Source organism: Pongo pygmaeus, chromosome 16, assembly GCF_028885625.2.
Source record: "Pongo pygmaeus isolate AG05252 chromosome 16, NHGRI_mPonPyg2-v2.0_pri, whole genome shotgun sequence".
NCBI lineage: Eukaryota > Metazoa > Chordata > Mammalia > Primates > Hominidae > Pongo > Pongo pygmaeus.
The window spans coordinates 89,559,398-89,581,541 of record NC_072389.2 but is presented as its reverse complement, the minus strand read 5'-3'; the positions used below and the strand labels follow the sequence as shown (position 1 = coordinate 89,581,541).

General features: G+C 42.6%; 1 protein-coding gene and 1 long non-coding RNA gene across 3 annotated transcripts in view; one reads left to right on the top strand and one right to left on the bottom strand.

Annotated features, from left to right (window-relative positions):
- LOC134738319 (uncharacterized) overlaps positions 1–11,928 on the top strand; it is a 53,031-nt gene extending 41,103 nt beyond the window's left edge. Inside the window, exon 3 of the long non-coding RNA XR_010123996.1 lies at positions 11,571–11,928. This is a non-coding gene — a long non-coding RNA (uncharacterized LOC134738319). The remainder of the gene's footprint in view (positions 1–11,570) is intronic.
- Positions 1–17,366, bottom strand: part of BTBD1 (BTB domain containing 1) — a 53,694-nt gene extending 36,328 nt beyond the window's left edge. The window contains exons 1-2 of one of the 2 annotated variants that reach the window (XM_054451750.2): positions 16,785–17,366; positions 3,607–3,763 (exon numbers count right to left, since the gene is read on the bottom strand). In XM_054451750.2, coding sequence (XP_054307725.1) covers positions 3,607–3,763; positions 16,785–17,185 — 558 coding nt within the window. In that variant the 5' untranslated portion in view covers positions 17,186–17,366. The remainder of the gene's footprint in view (positions 1–3,606; positions 3,764–16,784) is intronic. The other variant, XM_054451749.2, reaches the window with a different exon arrangement.
- Between the last annotated feature and the right edge of the window lie 4,778 nt (positions 17,367–22,144).

Below are 22,144 nucleotides of genomic sequence, written 5' to 3'. Positions count from 1 at the left end.
CCGGCTAATTTTTTTTTTTTTTTTTTTTGTATTTTTAGTAGAGACGGGGTTTCACTGTGTTAGCCAGGATGGTCTCGATCTCCTGATCCCGTGATCTGCCTGCCGTCGCCTCCCAAAGTGCTGGGAGGTGTGAGCCACCGCTCCCAGCCTCAAAAGACATTTTAATTGGCCAACTCAATTATATTTTTAGTTGGTGTTCATATAAAAATTGATCTTTCACTCTAGGAAAAACAATTTTTTATAAAAATTATCTTATTCAGGGTAGCAAATGTCTGTCATTCCTTACACAGGCAATATCAAATTTCCTATGGAATCTATTGCTGCTATTTAGGGTAAAATAAATTTTCTCAAAACTGACTTTGACTTTGGCATTATCTTTGATAACACTTCATAAAAAGTGTTTTTCCCTCTATAAATCATGCTGGTACAGTATACTGGGACTTTGCTTTAGAGAGAAGCTGGCAAAGGCCCTCCTAAGTAAATGAACATGCTCAGTTCACATGACTCACTTGGCAGGAACAAGAAGTTTCACATGACAATTTATGGGCTAATTCACATGACCCACCAGTGAAAAATGTAATAGCGGAATCTCAGACCAACAAGATACTGAAAAGTTGTTTTTTTCTCATAGTGACACCTGTTAACCCCTGCTACCCAAAATGTGCTCCAGAAACACTGGTGTCATCTGAATGCCTGTTAGAAATGTACTCTGAGGCTCTATTCTAGTCCTACTGAACCAGAATCTGCATTTTAATTGCCAAAGTTTAGTTTATTGGTTTCTGAATTTATATCTCACCTTTAAAATAAAAGTAGTTAAGTGATCGTCTCCACATGCATTAAAACTCCTTGGACAATAAAGAATCTTATGAATATCAACTTATTTATTAGATTTTAATGACAAATTCAAAAAGGAGGAAAAAATATAGAGATATCACTTATTAGTTATATGACTTTGGTCAAGTTACTTCACCTCTCTGTGCCTCAATTTCCTTACATAAAATGGTGATAATAAGAAAACCTTTACTTTGAAAACCTACACCTCATAAAGTTATTGTGAGGATTAAATGAATTAATGTACATAAAGTGCTGAGAAAGGTGCCTGGCATACAATCATCTCCCAGTACATTCTGCTATTATTATCAGTATCACTAAACCTTCACAACTATTGATTTTAGGTGAGACCTCAGTTTTACCACTGCTGTCTAGTGTAATAAGACGTTAACTTCTGTAAGCTTCCATTTTTCATCTTTAAAAAGGGGATAAGGAGATAATAGGCAAGGCACGGTGGCTCATGCCTGTAATCCCACCACTTTGGGAGGCCAAGGCGGGTGGATCACTTGAGGTCAGCAGTTCGAGACCAGCTTGGCCAACATGGTGAAACCCCGTTCCTACCAAAATAAAAAAATTAGCCGGGCGTGGTGGTGCGCACCTGTAATTCCAGCTACTTGGGTGGCTAAGGCAGGAGAATCGCTTGAACCCAAGAGGTGGAGGCTGCAGTGAGCCGAACTGCACCACCGCACTCCAGGCTGGGCAACAGAGTGAGAATCTGCCTCAAAAAAAAGGAAAAAAGAAAAAAAGGGATAATAATATTAAACTACATCACAGCATCATAGTGAGGAGTAAGTGCCATAATATATGTAAAGGGGATAGCTTGGTGTCTGGCATACGTGGAGTTCTATAATTATGTCCAAGAAGAGGTGACATCAGAATGTTCTTTCTTCTGTAACTACAAATACTTCATGACAGAAGATGTTTTTAAATGGTACCAAACATTTTCTTTCTTTTTTTTTTTTTTTGCGACGGAGTTGCGCTCTGTCGCCAGGCTGGAGTGCAGTGGTGTGATCTATGCTCACTGCAAGCTCTGCCTCCCGGGTTCAAGCAATTCTCCTGCCTCAGCCTCCTGAGTAGCTGGGACTACAGGCACATGCCATCATGCCCAGCTAATTTTTGTATTTTTAGTAGAGAGGGGATTTCACCATGTTGGCCAGGATGGTCTCGATCTCTTGGCCTCGTGATCTGCCCGCCTCAGCCTCCCAAAGTGCTGGGATTACAGGCATGAGCCACCACGACTGGCTGGTACCAAACATTTTCTAAATGATAGAATGAACACTGAACTAGAAAACAAGAGCTCTAGGCCATGGCCCTACCTAGCCTATGAGGGTTTGGAAAGGCAGTTAATTACCCCAGGTTTTAATTTTCCCGTTTGTAAAATGAGAGGGTTGAGTTAGGGGCCATCAATAATTATTTCCAGTACTAATGTCAAATGGGATATTTTATCACCTTAGAATTTTTAAAACAATGTTTACATAGGATTACAACATTGTCTAAAAAGAAAAAAACTGTTGATATACAAAGTATAAAGCTCAGATTACACACATGTAACAAATGCTAAATACTATATGTTAAGGACTGGTTAAAGGTTCCACAGTTGTGTTCGGTTTGTAAAAATTCATTAGATTACACACTTAGAATATGTGTACTTTTCTTTTTTCTTTTTTTGAGACAGCGTTTCCCTCCGTCACCCAAGCTGGACTGCGATGGCGCAATCTCGGCTCACTGCAACCTCCACCTCCAAAGTTCAAACTATACTCCTGCCTCAGCCTCCCAAGTAGCTGGGGTTACAGGCATGCGCCACCATGCTCGGCTAATTTTTGTATTTTCAGTAGAAACTGGGTTTTGCCTTGCTGGCCAGGCTGGTCTCTAACTATTGGCCTCAAGTGATCTGCCCACCTGGCCTCCCAAAGTGCTGGGATTACAGGCTTGAGCCACCTTGCCCAGCCACAATCTATGTAGTTTTCTATATGGATCCTATACTTAGTGAAAACTTAAAAATGTCAGAAAAAGAATATTTCACATAAACCTAAAACTTTAACTCCTCCAGGAGTAGATCAGCAAGTTTCCAGATTAGAGGTCCAAAGATCGTTAATCTTAGAACTTTTCAGGACTTGAAATATTCCATCTTTATTCCAGATCCAGCAAAATTTGAGAACGAAGATATAAAATTTCATGCTATCATACTCTCAATCATAAGTAGAAACAATACTGGATCTCAGTCTCAACTCCAATCCTAAATAGCTATCTAACGTTGAGTCACAACACCCCACATATATATAAGGCTTTAGCTTCTTCACCTATATGATTCAGCACCGTATTAACTCTAACATGCTTTTTTTTGAGATGGAGTCTCGCTCTGTCTCCCAGGGTGTCTGCCCCGCCACCCCGATTCAATCGATTCTTCTGCCTCAGCCTCTTGGGTAGCTGAGATTACAAGCCCGCGCCACCACAGCTGGCTAATTTTTGTATTTTTAGTAGAGACGGGGTCATGCTGGCCAGGCTGGTCTTGAACTCCTAACCTCAAGTGATCTACCTGCTTTAGCATTCCAGAGTCTTGGAATTACAGGCGTGAACCACGATCCATGGCCTCTAACACACTTTTCAATTCTAAAATCTTAGAGATCCGACATGTTTCCCTGATTTGTATTATAAAAATAATTATATATACTTTAAAATTATAATCTAGAATTCTCCAGGAAATATTAAATGCCCATATATAGTTTACTCAATTTTAAAACTACAATGATACATACCTTAGCTACATTTACTTACCTGAGTAAGTAACATAAAGGCATTATCTGCCCTAAGATGTTTGGTGAGAAATTCTACACAGTGTGCTTCCAAGGCTGGGACTGCATATTTCTTGGCAGTATAAAGAGTGGTCATAACTGTTTCTGGACCAATTTGAACTTCATCTGAATATAGAAATCTGGAAAGCAATTGGCACATTTGCAGAGATGGTCAGTAATGTTTTAGATAAGCAATCCATCAGAGTTAAATTTCTGAGGAGTATTTACTTATATTTTTATCTTATATTTTCATCTATTCATCCATCCATCCATCCATCCATCAACAGGGTCTTGATCGATTCCAGGCTGGAGTGCATGGCTCACTGCAGCTTCAACCTCTCTGGCTCAAGCCATCCTCCCACCTCAGCTCCCTAAGTAGCTGGCACTACAAGTTTGCACTATCACACCTGGCTAATTTTTTATTTTTTGTAGAGACAGGTTTCACCATATTGCCCAGACTGGTCTTGAACTCCTAGGCTCAAGCCATCCTCCCACCTCAGCCTCCCAAAGTGCTGGGAGAATATTTTAAAACATAATGAGCAAACTGAAAAATAATCTGAAATCTGTATCACGACACAGAGGCATAAGAATGATATAATGGACTCTGGGGACTCACGGGGGAAAGGGTGGGAGGGGAGTGAGGGATAAAAGACTACATACTGGGTACAGTGTACATACACTGCTCAGGTGACAAGTGCACCAAAATTTCAGAAATCGCCACTAAAGCGCTTATCCATGTAATCAAAAACCACCTGTTCCTAAAAAACTATTGAAATAAAAATAAATCTGCATCAGCCTTTGCAATCTACAGGGCATTTGCACATACATCATCTCATTTTATTCTTACTTAATCCTGAGGATTATTAATATTATTACTTAATCATGAGACAAATCTATGTCTCCAAACCATCCTCAGAGTTCTTTCTAGCACCCCACTGCTCCTTAGGACAACAGTGGTTTACTTATCTTTCCCTCATCAAAAGATGTCCACTTAAGTAAATCTGCAGTTGGCTAAAGTCGCATCTCTAAATGTTAAAATATTCATTGATTTCTTGATAATAGTACCTTCTTATTCTGGGCATCTTTTAACCTTTCATTGTTATCCCGGAATTAGCATAATGACCACAGATTAGAGTACTGGGGCTTGGGAGGAATAAAGCAACTTAATAATATATTAAATGACTCCATCTTGCTACATATTTTGTAGTATTTAGGTCCAATTTTTCTCTAAAAATATTACCTAGCAGCCCAATGTTGCCTTCCTCCTAGTTCACTGCTTCTAACTGGTAGGTCAAGAGATAAATCAGCTTTATAGAACTGAGAAAGATGGGGGAGGGTGAGCATCAGGATAAATAGCTAATGCATGCTGGGCTTAATGCCCAGGTGACAGGTTGATAGATGCAGCAAACCACATTGCCACATGTTTACCTATGTAACAAACCTGCACATCCTGCACATGTACCCCGGAACTTAAAATAAAATTTAAAAAAACAGGCCGAGCACGGTGGCTCACGCCTGTAATCTCAACACTTTGGGAGGCTGAGGCGGATCACATGAGGTCAGGAGTTCGAGACCAGCCTGGTCAACAAGGCGAAACCCAGTCTACTAAAAATACAAAAATTAGCCGGGCGTGGTGGTGTATGCCTGTAATCCCAGCTACTCGGGAGGCTGAGGCAGGAGAATCGTTTGAACCTGGGAGGCACAGGTTGCTGTGAGTCAAGATCGTGCCACTGCATGGTGGCATGTGCAACAGAGCTAGACTCCATCTCAAAAATAAATAAATAAAATAAAATAATAAAAAAAAAAGAAATGAGAAAAAGCTAAGATTCTCAGTGAAGACCTGGGTGGTTCTTGTTAAACTATACTTGAACTTGTGCATATCATCTTTAGGCCCCTTTTTGTGGCTCCTCAGAGACTCTTGTGCTTATTGCCCAGTTCTCAGCTACACTTAAGATAGCTGAAGCTCCTGGAGAAGTATGGCATTAAGAACCATTATTTTGGCCAGGCGTGGTGGCTCACACCTGTAATCCCAGCACTTTAGGAGGCCAAGGTGGGCGGATCACGAGGTCAGGAGATCGAGATCATCCTGGCCAACATGTGAAACGCCATCTCTACTAAAAATACAAAAATTAGCCAGGTGTGGTGGTGCACACCTGTAATCCCAGCTGCTCGGGAGACTGAGGCAGGAGAATAGCTTGAACCTGGGAGGCAGAGATTGTAGTGAGCTGAGATTGCGCCACTGCACTCCAGTCTGGCAACAGAGTGAGACTTCTTCTCAAAAAAAAAAAAAAAAAAGAACTATTATTTCTTTTTTTTTTTTCGAGACGGGAGTTTCACTCTTGTTGCCCAGGCTGGAGTGTAATGGCGCGATCTCGGCTCACTGCAACTTCCATCTCCCAGGTTCAAACAATTCTCCTACCTTAGCCTCCTGAGTGGCACCCGCCACCACACCTGGCTAATTTTTTGTATTTTTAGTAGAGACGGGGCTTCATTATGTTGGACATGCTGGTCTCCAACTCCTGACCTCAGGTGATCCACCAGCCTTGGCCTCCCAAAGTGGTAGGATTATAGGTGTGAGCCACCGTGCCTGGCCTTTTTTTTTTTTCTTTTTTGAGACAGAGTCTTGTTTTGTCACCCAGGCTAGAGTCCACTGGTGTGATCTCTGCTCACTGCAACCTCCACCTCCTGGGTACAAGAGATTCTCCTGCCTCAGCCTCCTGAGTAGCTGGAATTACAGGAGTATGCCACCATGCCCGGCTAATTTTTGTATTTTTAGTAGAGATGGGGTTTCACCATGTTGGCTAGGCTGGTCTTGAACTCCTGACCTTGGGACCACCTTGGCATCCCAAAGTGCTGGGATGATAGCCGTGAGCCACCGCACCCGGCAAGAACCATTATTTCATTTTGGTGATACTTAAAAGACATAAGAACACTTTAGAAAAAAAATTTTTTTTCAGATCATTTGCCTGGAAGACTCAGACCCAAGTAGCTTTAGATATGAGCTCCCAGAACACTTACTATATTTGTATTTCCAGGACCCAAGTTGTAAAATACAGGTTTAAGAAAACCCATTGTCTTCTTTCAGAATACTCTTATTACACTGAGGTGAGTGATGAAAGTTAAGTTCTATTTCATGTCCCTACCCTCTACCTTTCAATTTCCTCATTTTATTCCTATGGCCATAATCACAATGCACAATGAAAACGCTAGCCTGTTACGTCCCCTTCACTCCCCACCCTAACCAAATCCTGGCACTCCTCTGATCAGTTATCTTTACAACTATCTCAAGTGGAGGTATACTCCCCCATATCTCATTTTCAAAGGCAAGGGTGTTGTGTTTCAGGATCACATTGTTCTTACATGCTTTTTTCCCCTGAACACTCCTTTTAGAGACTCCTCAGTCAACTGTATCACCCTCATAATGCTCACTTGACATTATGTAGCAAACTCTGTGATGAATACAGGGAATTAAAAGCTAAGTAAGGCACAGTCCCTCATGGCCGAAGAGAGGGGAATGAATAAAACCAGAAAGAAAGCTACCATTTGTTGAGTGTCTGCCGTATGACAAATGCCAATTCATTTAATCCTCTCACATAGAAGGAAGGTGCTATTCCCTGCATTTTAATAAGAAAACCAAGGCTGAGGAAACAGGAGAGCTGTTTACCATAACACACCATTTCAGGGCTTCTGACTGTTTTCAGTGCCATACAGTAAGGCCAAGAGGAAATAGACTGCTTGAATTTGAGCTTGTTTTGTCACTTGCTAGCCATGTGACTTATTATCAGTGCCTGCCTCTCTAAAAAGATGAGAATAAGAGCACCTACTTCATAATGTGGTTGTGAGGATTAACATAAATTAAAACACAAAGCATTTTGAATAATGCCTGACAAAAAAATTGCCTCAGTAAATATTAGCTATTTATCTGTATGTTGTCTCATATTTTTTATCATTATTTCCCTCTGCATTTTAGAAGATTTCCTTGCCATTATCTTCTGGTGCCTCCCTATTTTTCTCCACAGCAATCACGTTTAAATTTCTAAGAATGCTTGCTTCTTTCTTGATCGTTCCTTTTTTCTCCAGAGCACCATGTGCTGGTTTTATGAACGCAAAAACTTTCTGATGTCTCCAAGATGACATTAACCAAAGTTTTAAAAGTTTTCGTCTGTCTCCTTGAGGATCCGCTGTTGTGTTTCTCTTGGTCTCTGTCATTCACGTTCTGCTTTTCCTTGTATGTTAGATGATTAAACTCCGTCTCCAACTTCACTATTCTAAGCAGCTGGTCTGTTTTCAAGATAATACTATCTCCAAAACAGAAAGGTTGACTGGGAGCTCTGTGTATGTGGGAGGCTTGCTGACTGGCACCTGGCATTAGAGTGGGAAGCCAGCCCTAGGGCAGGGACCCCTCAAAGCCATTGGAAGAGAGCTTAACTCTGGGGTCCCAAAGCCATACCCAGCAGTCCCAGTTCTTCTCAGGCAGTTTGTTCAACTTATCTCAAAAAGCCTGTCCATTGTCATGGACAGCTGGCTAAGGGGATGGTCTATACACAGGCTTTAAATTAATTTCCATGTTTTAGCACTACCTTCTCATTTCCACCCTCCTTACTTCCAACTCCTAGCCAAGAACTTTGTTGGGGTTCTGCCAGGAAAGGCGCTCCAGCTCCGCTGCAGCTTTGAAAGCTCTGGATTCTGGGCTCCAGATTCATCTACTCTAGTTCATCCATCAACCAGCTTCCAACTTCTCTGTCCCTTTCTACTCTGTTGGCCCTTCCAACCTTTTTCTCTTCATTGTAATGGACTTACCATTTTTTAAAAATTTCTTAATAGTCATTTTAATTGAGAGAGAGAGAGAATGCTAACAGCATGCTCAATTCCCTTCTTAAACTAGAAAACTATGAAATTTTTGTTTTAGGCCGGGCGCGGTGGCTCATGCCTGTCATCCCAGCTATCTGGGAGGTTGAGGCAGGAGACTCACTTGAATCTGGGAGGAGGAGGTTGCAGGGAGCAGAGATCGCACCACTGCACTCTAGCCTGGCCAACAAAGTGAGACTTAAAAAAAATTATTTTTAATTAAAAAAAAAAGAAATTTTTGTTTGAAGGACAAGGTAGCAGTCTAGAAGTCTTTACATGCCTGCCTTTATGTATTTTTGTCAGGTAAAAATTACTAGAGTTGTAAAACAGAGCAGCAATGTGAGGCCTTTATCACCATTTGCCCTTGAGTAGATTCACACTTAAGAGGACAAATGCCACAAACCTATACATGGTTCTATGAGAATCTATAAATGCGGGCTTTGACTTAGGAAGATGTGGAAAAGGTTTGTAGAGAAATTTCTGCTTGAGATTAGATCTAAAGATTAAAAGGATGGTGGGAAGTACACTCCAGGAACAAGAGAGAATCATGTTTGTAGATTATTTTGTGTGAGATCTCCCATTCAAATTGCTTTTATCAAATTATACTTCAGTAATATACTTTCGCTTTCTACCAAGGAACATGTTTTAAAACAAGTATGTATCTGAAGACACAGATTGAAGACACTTCATTACAGCAATGTCTTCTGTATGAGGGGATCTCATCAGGATTTTTCTAAAAACTCATCTAATTATCAGATTTGTGCATCTCCTAAGCAGTTGCCTTATTTTTAATCTATAAATAATTACATCCACCCAGGTTTCTCTTTTTGCATTAGCTGCTCAGATAATTAAAACAAAGTTGGCTGGGCGTGGTGGTTCACGCCTGTAATCCCAGCACTTTGGGAGGCGAAGGCAGGTGGATCACCTGAGGTCAGGAGTTCAAGATCAGCCTGCCTAACCTGGTGAAACCCTGTCTCTACTAAAAATACAAAAATTAGCCGGCATAGTGGCGGGTGCCTGTAATCCCAGCTACTCAGGAGGCTGAGGCAGGAGAATCACTTGAACCCGGGTGGCAGTGGTTGCAGTGAGCTAAGATCACGCCATTGTACTCCAGCCTGGGTGACAGAGCAAGACTCCGTCTCAAAAACAACAACAACAACAATAAAAAAAAAAAAGCAAAGTTTATAGCTTACTTATAACATACATTTTGTTTTTGAGACAGGGTCTCATTGTCACTCCGGGTGGAGAGTGGTGGCACGATCATAGCTCACTGTATCCTCGAATTTCTGGGCTCAGGTGAATCTCCTGCTTCAGCCTCCAGAGTAACTAACACTACAGGCACATGCCACTAGGCTCAGCTAATTTTTTTTTATGCTTTATGTTTTTGTAGAGACAGGTCTTGCTATATTTCCCAGGCTAGTTTCAAACTCCTGGCCTCAAGCAATCCTCCCGCCTCGGCCTCCCCAAGTGCTGGGATTATAGGCCTGAGCCACTGTACCCAGCTTGACAGCATACATTTTTCTATTAGCTTCACTCTTGACTCTAGTTTATTTCTTACCCTTGTGTTTCTTATAAGACATTTTAAGTTCTTTTGGGTGCACTGCAAATTAAAAATAAATACTGGACAACAAACAGTAAGAAAAAGATCTCTGTGTATCTTATATTTTTAATTTATTTCTTATACAGTACCAGGCACATTGTGGGCACGTGTTTAAGTCTCAATAAATACATGTTAATTGACTAGACAATTCAGTATAGGTTTCTATGTAACGTCAAAAGGGAAAATATTTTCATTTCTAATAAAAAAAAAAAAGTTACTTAAAAATCCAAGAATCCTCTTGGTTCATATGTATACATTTCCTTTACATTATATTTAATTATTAGAGTTTTTATAATATTAAAAAAAAACTAAGCCAAGGTTTTTAAAATATAAAGATTAAACACGACATTACCACAATTCTTCGTATTTTAAAGTGACCATTTAAGCTCTCATATACAACCTCTAAGGACGAGAGCATAGAAAAATTATTACATGTCCTCAAATTAGTCCTATTTTTCCCCCCAAATTAATAATTTTCAAAAAAAAAAAACTTAGGTTATATTTAATCTAACTAAAAATTTAAAGCCAGGCACGGTAGCTCACACCTGTAATCCCAGCACTTTGGGAGGCCAAGGCAGGTGGATCACCTGGGGTCAGGAGTTTGAGACCAGCCTGGCCAATATGGTAAAACCCCATCTCTACTAAAAATACAAAAATTAGCCAGGCGTGGTGGCACACACCTGTAATCCCAGCTATTCGGGAGGCTAAGCCAGGAGAATCGCTTGAACCCAGCAGGCGGAGGTTGGGTAAGCCAAGACTGCGCCACTGTACTCCAGCCTGGGCAACAGAGTGAGACTCTATTTCAAAAAATAAAATAAAATAAAATAAAATGAATTTTAAAAGCCTAAAGTGAAAACTTGATTTTATATAAGAATGATCACAAGATATGTGTAAGAAACTTTGTATCACTACTTATCTGTTCATTTTACTCAAAAACGTTTATTGAGGGACTATACAGCAGGAATTGTAATAGTCCTAGAGATAAAAATATGGGTAAGATAGCTTTGCCCATGAAAAGCTTACACAGTCAGTCACGCATTACTTAATGATGGGGATACATTCTAAGAAAGGCACTGTTCAACAATTTCATCATCATGCAAACATCATAAGAGTGTACTCACATAAACCTCAATGGTATAGCCTACTACGCACCTAAGCTACGTGGTATAGACTATTGCTTCTGGGCTACAAACCAGTACAGGATGTTACTGTACTGAATACCGTAGGCAACTTTAAAACAATGGTGAGCATTGTGTATCTAAACATAGAAAATGCACAGTAAAAATACCGTATTATAATCTTATGGGTCCACCATCTTATTTGCAGTCCACTGTTCACCAAAATGCCATTATGCGGCACACAACTACAGTCTGGTACTGAAATGATTAAAAAGTAATGTCCTAATAACGGAAGTATATATTAGGCACTCATATCTAATAACTAATCTCTATTGATGGCCCCAAGAAATCATGCTTTCTCGTGTTCATGCCCTTACATAGATCTGTCCCATGATGAATCTGGGTTGCCCCTGTGTGAGCCCCTTGAACCAACAGATTGTGGCAGAGTGACATTGCACCAGTCTGAGACCTACACCTTAAGGATGCCTGGCAGCTCCTGCTTTTGTGTTCCTCGGAGTCATGAGCCACGAAGTCAAGCTACCCTGCTGGAGAGACCAGCTGAAGCAGCCTCTTGAAGAGGACCTGAGACTTAAGGCTCAGCCATCCCAGACTCTGAGTTAAACCTCCAGATGAGTCCAACCCCACCTGCTATCTGACTACAGCTACATAGATGACAAACCACCTAGGTGATTCCAGTCAACCCACACAACTGTAAAAGATAATAAAACAGTTAAGTCACTAGGTATTCCAGTGATTTGTTCTACAGCAACAGATAACCAAAACATGCTGTGAGAGATTAGATGAGCCAGTGTGCAATTTTGCCTGTGGGTAGAATTTTTATACAGGAGGTAAAGCCTGAAGATTATCTGAAGAGTAGTAATTAATTGTGGAGCCCTGGCAGAAAGACTGAGGAGTATAAAGGTAAGGAGGCCTTAGAAGCAGGCACTAAAACAAGAAAAAGGCCATCAGTAATTAGGGTTGAAACACTGAGTGGATGGAGAGGAGAGGAAGAAAGAGAGATCAAATCACAAAGGTTTCATGTACCTGCTAAAGTGTTTAAATTCATCCTGTAGGTAAAAAGAAGTCATTAAAATATTCAGGGGAATTATATGACAATATACCAATATTGGAGAGATCACTGTTAACAGGATGAATGGAGAGAGTTAAGTCTAAACGCAGCAGTTTGGTTGAAGCAATGCAGAAAAAAATGGAGAGGCAGGTAAAATTTTCAGGAATGGTCTAAAATGGACAAGAAATGTGTAGAACGGAGTGAAACGAAACTACAATTTGGAGCTAAGCCCATGAAGTCATTTCCTAGCTGACCTACAGAATCATAAGCAAGAATAAATTATTGCTTTTTGGGGGTTGCTTTATTTATAGCATTAATATGGCAAAAGCTATTGCAGGGGGATAAGAAGTATGCCTGTCTCAAAGGATTTTCCTGAAATTTAAGTGAGATCACAAAGGGGCTTAGGAACAATCTATAGCACACAGTAAGTATTCATTAAATGTCAGATATTTTTATTAATAACATGTCTATCTGCATGGGTATAAAACATTCCTTCGTGATGGTCCAGTTGGAAATGAGGGTCTGGAGCTAAGTAGAGCTTTGGAAACACATGTGGGGGAGTAAGTGCTTAAAGATCTCACTTTGGTTGATGGGAGAAAGGATGAGAGCTGAGGACAGAATACTGAAGAACACTTACCTCGTGCCCCTTCCAGCCATCACATCATTCTCTGTTCCCCTTTGCAACAAAACTCCTGAGAGGACTGTTTATACTAGCTGTCTGCAGCTCCTCACTTCCCATTTTCTCCCTAACCTACTCTAATCAGCTGAAATCACTCTTGGCAGGGTTATCAATAGCTTCCACCTTGTCAAGATTAAAAATCAACTCAAAGTCTTCATTTTACCTGACTCTCAATAGCATTGAGCATAACTGAGCACTTTCCACTTTCCATAGTCGACATTTCCCACTTCTTCTTTCTTGAAATGTTTTGACTTGACTTTCAGAATACAATGCTTCTTCTTTCTCTTCTAATTCCACTGACAGCTGCTTCTCAGTTTCATTTTATGCTTTTTCTCTGCTACATCTCTACATATTTGAAGATTCCAGAGCTCATCCTTGTACCTCTCTTCACAATCTACATGTCTTCCTGGGTAATCTCACTTATCTCTCAATTTAAATATCATTCACTCTTAACTTTCAAATTTATGTTCAGCAAGCTGTTCCCTAACCTCCAAATTCATATTTCTGTCTACTCTATGACCGTACTTGGATGTCTTGGAAGTCCTCTTGGTTGTACCTTCAAAAATATATCCAGAATTTGACCATGTCTCATCATGTCCTTTGCTACCTCCCTGGTACAAGGTACAATTCACCATCGCCTCTTGACTGGACTACTGCAAAAGCCTCTTCATCTATCACCTTGCTGCCTATTTTACTCCAACCACTGCCAGAAAGAGTTTGTTTTTTTAAAATGTAAATCAGATCACAGCCTCTTGCCACCACCTCCACCTCCCCAATCCCATTCAAAACTCTCCAAAGGCTTTCCATCAAATACTAGCTGAAAAAGTCTTCGCTCAGTCTCTAAAGCCCTGCACCATCCTGCCGGGCCTATCTTTTTTACTTCATTTTCTACCACTTCCCTCTACTGTGCTCAAGGCACACTGGTTCACTCTTGTGTTCCTCCAATAGGAGATCCTTAGTGCCGAAAACAATGTGTTCCCTTGCTGAGAATGTTCCTTCTCTCATAACTTGATTATTTTTCTTCAAAACATTCATCAGTACTTGACATTGTATCTTTAGCTTCCCTTTACTAGATTATGTGCTTCATGAGGGCAAGGACTTTTTCTTGTTTATTGCTGTATCCCAAACACCTACAACAGCCAGTCGCTGTTTCACAAGCGCCCCAAAAGGGAGGCATGTAGTATTTGTCAAACAAACAACTGAAGAACATCATTTAAAGGTCAGGCAATTCGAAGTGCACAGTTTCTTTAAGGGCTTCAAACTTAAGTTCATGAGCCTGTAAGTAATGTTAACTAATTCAAGATGTTTACAAGTATGCCCAAACTAACCTGCTCTTTCAACTTAGCAAGTACTATCAGGCATCTTTTTGTCACGTATTAGCTAAAAACAACATCTACGTTACACAGTCAGCCAATATTAAATTTAGAAATCAGTCCAGATATCAATTTCAAAATAGAACAATGACCAGAACCTGAAGGATAAATACAATGCCAGGAAAATAAAACACACTGAAAATGTAAAAATGAAAAAAAAGTTTAAAAATGTAAAAAATGTTTTACAACGTGAAAAAAAAAAATTGCACCGTCCTACATTTCAAACACTCTAAAATTAACTTACTTTCTATTGATAGGAAAGCACTAATTAGCAGCTTCAGTGAAAATATTAAAATATGCATTTTTCCTCTACATTCTTATCCTAGTAATCTCAATATTTTTTCAAAGTAAAAAATTGCCCCAGAATAGTTTTAGATTTGTGGTTCTCAAATTAGGGAGAGTGTTAAAAATGCTACCAAGGTCTCACCTCCAAACATTGCGGCATATAATGAGGACGAGATCTACACATTTCATAAGCACCCCAGAAGAGTATAATGCAGACGGCCCACAGAGCATTTTGAAAACTTCTAGTCTAGAAAATCCAAATGAACTATACCCAATCCTCCTGGTGAACTTTAAACTAAAATGACCTGGATTTTAGCTTTTGAGGTCCCCCCTCCTTTATAAATGTAATTTAACTAAATTACAGAAAATATCAGAAACAAAGAGTAAAGAAGAAAAAAGGGTACTTTCATCTTACTACTCCAGGTGACTTTGCTTAGCATTTTGGTATGTTTCCTTTTATCCTGATCTCTAGGTATATGTTTGTTCCATGTCTTTTCACGTTGTAATCATGGTGCAGTTTCAAGTGCTATCCATCATATTTAGTGACTGCATTATATTACATCAAGTGAACCTACCACTGTTTAACCATTCCCTACAGCTGACTACTTCCTCACTACTATAAATAAAGCTGTAAATATTTTTGTATGCAATTTGCAATACTTGAATGCTTCTTACGTGTGGAAAGAAAATCTATAGCACCAAACTGTTTTCCAAAAGGGTTTTTACCACCATCTTTGTCAGAAAATGCTGTTCAGATGTTACCTTTAAATTTTTTGGTGGGATTAATGGAAGGAGGCTTTAATTTGCACTTTTAATTTGCACTTCCTAATTACCAGCCAGGTAAAACATTCGTTAATTAGTTGTATTTTTTCTTTCTCTAAGTTATCTATCCTGTCCTTTATCCATTTGTTAATGGAATCTTAGTATTTGTTTCTAGTTGTGTGAACTTTACATTCATTTTCTTGTTGATATTTCTGATTCAACTGTGAGCCTCTGTATCTAAATCTGTCCCACTGACCTGCCTGTTTTTGCTTCAGTACTACCCAAGACTCTGCCACTTTAATAACAACACGTTCTACTTTGGCAGCTATTTAAAACCATCTTAGTATAATGAAACAGACATGGTCTTCGGTGTGACTTAGCTGTTTGTTACCTTGGGCAAGATACTTGACTCTTCTGGGCCTCAGTCCCATTTGTGAAATTGGGGTAAACAATTCTTACGCCTCCCTAACAGGATAGCTGTGATTAAAAGCTAGTAATGCCAAACAATCACATCTTTCCATTAGATGTCAATCTACTATCCTCAAATAACCAACAAGCAAATTCTAACATCAAGGGAGGGATTCATTTATAAGCAAATGTGACCTTGTGTGTAGAAACACAAAGCAGGTAAAGCCTCACTTATCTGTTTTGGTATTTACTTTCCTGGGTCTTGACAACTAATACGTTAATGAAAAAGCAAAAACAAAAAAGTGGCCAGGCGCGGTGGTTCACGCCTGTAATCCCAGCACTTTGGGAGGCCGAGGTGGGCGGATCGCTTGATCCCAGGAGTCGGAGACCAGCCTGGGCAACATAGTGAAACCCTCTCTCTACCAAAAATAAAAAAATAAAAAAATTAGCCGGGCGTGGTGGCGCGTGCCTGTAGTCCCAACTACTCGGGAGGCTGAGGTCGGAGGATCACCTGAGCCCGGAGAGGTCGAGGCTGCAGTGAGCCATGATCGCGCTACAGCACTCCAGCCTGGGCGACAGAACAAGACCCTGTCTCAAAAAAAGCGGGGGAAGGGGGGTGACAATAATCCCAAAACATCAGTCCTGCAAGATTTTTCAACTACTCTCTTCCCCCAAACAAAAACAAAACTTCGCAAATGGTAAATGAGGACAACCCGATCTGCTCCTCTATCCTTGCCACTTGTCTAATTCTGAAGTCTGAGCGACAATCCACAATTGGAACGCGAAACGCCTTTCAACTGTAAAGCGCACGCTTGCCGGATGAAGACACGAACGTTGGCTACTGAGCCGTCCTGGCTCACAGATTTCGATTTCGACCCTCTGGGGCATCAACGGCTCGGGAGGAAACTGAGGCCCCGGGCGGGTCAGAAGAGCCCCGCCCAAGGTCATTCGGGAGTCTGGGCAGGCCGGAACCCGGGGATCTCCCAGCCCGGCCCGGCCCGGCCCGCGCTGCCGCTCACCTCAGCAGCGCCAGGAAGGCGGCGGGCTCCACGTCCGGCAGCTCGATCTCGGCCGACGTGGTGGCCATGCCGCCGTTGAACATGGCGTCAAAGACGGCGCTGCCGGCAGCCAGCACGAAGCGGTGGGCGGGGATGCGCTGCGGACCCCCCGCGGCGGCGGCGCCGCGACCCTTGCCCAGTACGAAGCGCACATCGCTCAGCAGCTCCGAGTTGAAGAGGAAGGCGAAGCGCTCCTTCAGCGACGCCTTGGTCGCCTGCCAGTTGTATAGAGGTTCCCGCTGCAGGGGGAGCAGGGGCCCCAGAGAGGACGGTGAGGGCGGCGGCGGCGGCCCCGCGGGGCCCGGCTCCGCCTCAGTCCCCGACGCCTGCTCCCCAGCTGCGGCAGGCCCGAGCGAGGCCATCCTCCAGCTGCGCGGTTGCCCAGGCTATGGACAAAACGCCGCCGCCATCGCCCAGGCCGCCTCCGGAGGCCGGCGCCGCCTCCCTGCCTTCCGGGAAAGGCGCTTCCGGGGGCCTCGCGCCTCCGCAGGCCCCTCCCTGACCGCGCGCGCCCCCGCACGCCGGGGTTGCTGCTGTGCGCGGCCGCGGGAGTTGTAACAGGACTGGACTCCCGGCGGCCCCAGGGCAGGGGCGTGGGGAGCTGGTCCTAGCTCAGCGCTCCCGGAGGTGGAGCTTCTGCAGGCTGGGTGCTGCCGGGCCTACGGGCACCCACCCCCTGGTTCAATGCCCTGGGTATTCTGACTCAGTAGGTCTGGGGTAGGGCCTGAGAATTTGTAATTTTAAGATGCATCGTGGATCTGCAGGCGGCTCTCACGGCTGCCTCTTTCTTCCTGCAGGCCCCTCATCACCAAGTCCAGCGCCCCCATTGTGTATCTAGGACGTGTCCCAAGGCCTGTCCCGAGGAGTGTTTTGCCTGGAAGTGGAGGGGCAGGAAAGTATGGCCAAGGGAACACGTGGGGAGGGGATGACATGACTTCCCACAGCCCTGTGCCCCAAGCGTGGCCAAGTCGCCGCTCCAGATGGCCGCGAAACCCGTGGAAATTCCGGAAGCAGAGGTGGAAGGCTTAGAACCCCAGTGACCTCTCCCCAGGTCCGCAGGTCCCTTTCCCTTCTAATTGACCCTTGGTTCCGTGCTCCGGGCCTAAGAGACATTTCCTTCTACTGCTTCCATCCCTGTATTTGAAACCCCTCGTGCTTACCCACCTTCCCTTCTAGCGCTTGTTTTCAGTCCTTGCACTGAACCACTGCCTAAGCTTGAAATTTAAAAAATTAAAAACTAAAACACACACACAATGGAAAAGGCTGTATTATCCCTTCCCAGGCAGTATTTACAACCCGGTCATCATGACTGGGGGACCGAGGCCTTCCTTTTCCCCCCTTCAGTGAGGCAGGCCCTGAGTTAAGTCAGCTGTCAAAAGCAGAACGTAGAAAACCCAAGAAATAGTCCTTGACCAGGCACGTATAGTTGGAAACACCTATTCTTTGCAGGAAGAGCCTTACAGATTACGAATGCCGTCAACTAGATAGTAAACCCCAAACCTGGGTTTCTCCTATAAAATCACTCCACTTGTGAAACCACCAGAGGGGACTTCCAGCTGTTAGGCATTTAGAATGGTAACTTCTTTGGGAGAGGAACGTGCTTGGGAAGAGACTTAAAGTAGTAGGGACTGAAATAGTGGATGCACAACCCCTTCCCCATTGCCAGCCGGCAATTCCTAAAGACAAAGGGACATCATGCTACTAATGATACCATTATCACACCTAACAAAATTAACCATATCATCAAATCATCTATATATAATTTTTTTTTTGAGACGGAGTCTCGCTCTGTTGCCAAAGCTGGAGTGCAATGGCATGAAGTCTGCCTTCCGGGCTCAAGCGATTCTCCTCCTCAGCCTCCCGAGTAGCTGGGATTACAGGTGTATGTCACCACATCCAGCTAATTATTTGTATTTTTAGTAGAGACGGGGTTTCACCATATTGGCCAGGCTGCTCTCCAAGTCCTGACCTCGTGATCTGCCCGCTTCGGCCTCCCAAAGTGCTGGGATTACAGGCATGAGCCACCACGCCTGGTCCTATATGTAATATTTAATGTACAGTTAATATTTAAGTTTCCCCGTTTGTCTCAAAAAAAAAAAATTTTTTTTGAGACGAAGTCTTGCTCTGTTGCCCAGGCTGGAGTGCAGTGGCATGATCTCTGCTCACTGCAAGCTCTGCCTCCCACGTTCACGCCATTCTCCTGTCTCAGTCTCCCGAGTAACTGGGACTACAGGCACCCGGCACCAAGCCCGCTAATTTTTTTTGTTGTTGTTGTATTTTTAGTGTGTTGTATTTTTAGTGTGTATTTTTGTATTTCCTTGTGGTAGGTTCGTGGTCTTGCTGACTTCAAGAATGGAGCCACGGACCTTCCTGATGAGTTTTATAGCTCTTAAGATGGCACCGACCCAAAGATTTATTCTGAAGAGCAAAAGAACAAAGCTTCTGTCATAGAAGGGAACCCCAAGGGGTTGCAGCCTCTGGCTGGGGCGGGGGGCGGCGGGGAGAGGGGGGTGGTGGGCAGCTTTTACTTCCTTATTTGTCCCCGCCCATGTCCTGCTGATTGGTCCATTTTACAGAATGCTGATTGGTCCACTTTACAGAGTGCTGATTGGTCTATTTTACAGGGTGCTGATTGGTCCATGTTACAGAGTGCTGATTGGTCCATTTTACAGAGTGCTGATTGGTCCATTTTACAAACCTCTAGCTAACCACAGAGTGCTGATTGGTGTGTTTTTACAGAGCACTGATTGGCACATTTTACAAACCTCTTGTAAGACAGAAAAGTTCTTCAAGTCCTCACCCTACCCAGAAGTCCAGTTGGCTTCACCTGTCATTAGTAGAGACGGGGTTTCACCGTGTTAGCCAGGATGGTCTTGATCTACTGACCTTATGATCTGCCCGCCTCAGCCTCCCAAAGTGCTGGGATTACAGGCATGAGCCACCATGCCTGGCCAAAAATATCTTTCACAGATGACTTTTTTTCCAATCCAGGATCAAATCAGTGTTCACATATTATTGACTGTGTTGACTTCTTTGAAGGTCCGGGGAATTGTGGAGTATAATGCTCCACAATCTGGATTTGTCTGGTGGATTCTGTATGATTCATGGTTAGATTCCAGGTTAAACATTTTAGGCAAGAATATGCTGGTGATGTTAAGTACTTCATTGCCTCACTTCAGAAAGCGTATGTTGGTGATGCTAAGCTTAATGACCTGGTGAGGCTGTGACTGTCAGATCTCTCTATTATGAAGGTGTATGATTCTTATGTAATAAGTAATCCATGAGGGTGATGCTCTGAGACTGTTTGACTAGTCTGTTTCCCCAAAAAGCTTTCACCTACTGATTTCAGCATCCATTGATGATTCAGAAAATTAATACACTTACTACTTTTAAGTGTCATCCCAGGTATTCTAATGCAGGCCTTTCATAGATCACACTCTATAGTATACTATACTAGCTAGTTTAAAAGGAAAGAGATTAAAAAACATAGAACTGGACATAAGAAAGGATATATAAACATAATTATGGAGTTTAAAAATATGAGTAATTCTATTAGTGGCTTTGAAAATATCAAAAAAATGTACTCATCTAGAAAACCTGGACAATTCAATTATCTATACAGGACATTAAAACTTTCAAAATAATAACCTTCAGGGAAGACTGGTTCCAGATGAGCTCATTAAACATGTTATTATTGTTTTAAAGGAAATGTTTAAAATAATACATGTTTGTTATAGAAGTAAGTAGACTTCCAGTTTCAGCTATAATGCACCAACTTGTCTAACCCTCCCACCAAAAACAACTATACAAGCTGGAGTGTGTGTGTGTGTGTGTGTGTGTGTATAAACAACTGTTTGAAGGCATTGTTAAAGAAAAAAGTTATCCTAGGCTGTCGCAGTGGCGCACACCTGTAATCCCAGCACTTTGGAAGGACAAGGCAGGCAGATCACCTGAAGTCAGGGTTTGAGACCAGCCTGGCTAACATGGTGAAACCCCATCTGTACTAAAAATACAAAAATTAACCGGGTGTGGTGACATACGCCTGTAATCCCAGCTACTCGGGAGGCTGAGGCAGAACAATCGTTTGAACCTGGGAGGCAGAGGTTGCAGGGAGCCAAGATCGCGCCGCTGCACTCCAGCCTGGGCAACAGAGCAAGACTCCATCTCAAAAAAAAAAAAAGAGAAAGAAAAAAGTTATTCTGACACTAGTTAAAATGGTAAGAAAGACTTTATTCAGGATGATTGCAGTGGGAGCATTGCAACAGGAGAGAGAGATCAGGCACAGTTCTGAAAACAACATCAACAGCTGGGCATTTATAGCCAGTGAACAAAGTGAAGAGGGGTCAATGGGTGGAAAATTACTAAGATGATGCATTAAGGTTGGGGAGATTCTTTCTAAGACTGGGTTGGGCAGGCCAAAGACAGGATATGGGCCAAGATAGAGGCCTAGTTGAGAAAAAAGTCCTAAGGAGCCTGACTAAAAAGTTTGGTCAAGGGAGTTTTTGTCAATATTAAAGAATAACAGATGCTGGCAGGACCCAGTGGCTCATGCCTGTAATTGCAGTACTTTGGGAGACCGAGGTGGGCAGATCACCTGAGGTTAGGAGTTTGAGACCAGCCTAGCCAACATGGTGAAACCCCATCTCTACTAAAAATACAAAAAAATTAGCCAGGCGTGGTGGGAGGCACCTATAATCTCAGCTACTTGGGAGGTTGAGGCAGGAGAATTGCATGACTCCAGGAGGTGGAGGTTGTAGTGAGCTGAGACTGCGCCATTACACTCCAGCCTGGGCAACAAGAATGAAACTCCATCTCAAAAAATATATAAATAAATGAATTTTTAAAAAAAGAATAAAAGATGGCCGGGCACAGTGGCTCACACCTGTAATCCCAGCACTTTGGGAGGCTGAGGCAGGTGGATCATGAGGTCAGCCATTTAAGACCAGCCTGGCCAAGATGGTGAAACCCTGTCTCTACTAAAAATACAAAAATTAGCTGGGTGTGGTGGCAGGTGCCTGTAATTCCAGCTACTTGGGAAGTTGAGGCAGGAGAATTGCTTGAACCCGGGGGACGGAGGTTGCAGTGAGCTGAGATTGCGCCACTGCTCTCCAGCCTAGGTGACAGAGTGAGACTCCATCTCAAAAAAAAAAAAAAAAAAAAAAAAAGAATAAAGGATACAGATAAGACTTGAGGGATCAGGATCCTTAAAAGAAGTGTGTGAGATTCACTCCAACTTTTCCTCTGAAGGCATTTTCTAATTTGTTGCTTGTTTCCCAAGCAGAAAGAAATAAGGAGACAGAGTATGAGGCTGCCAAAGTAAC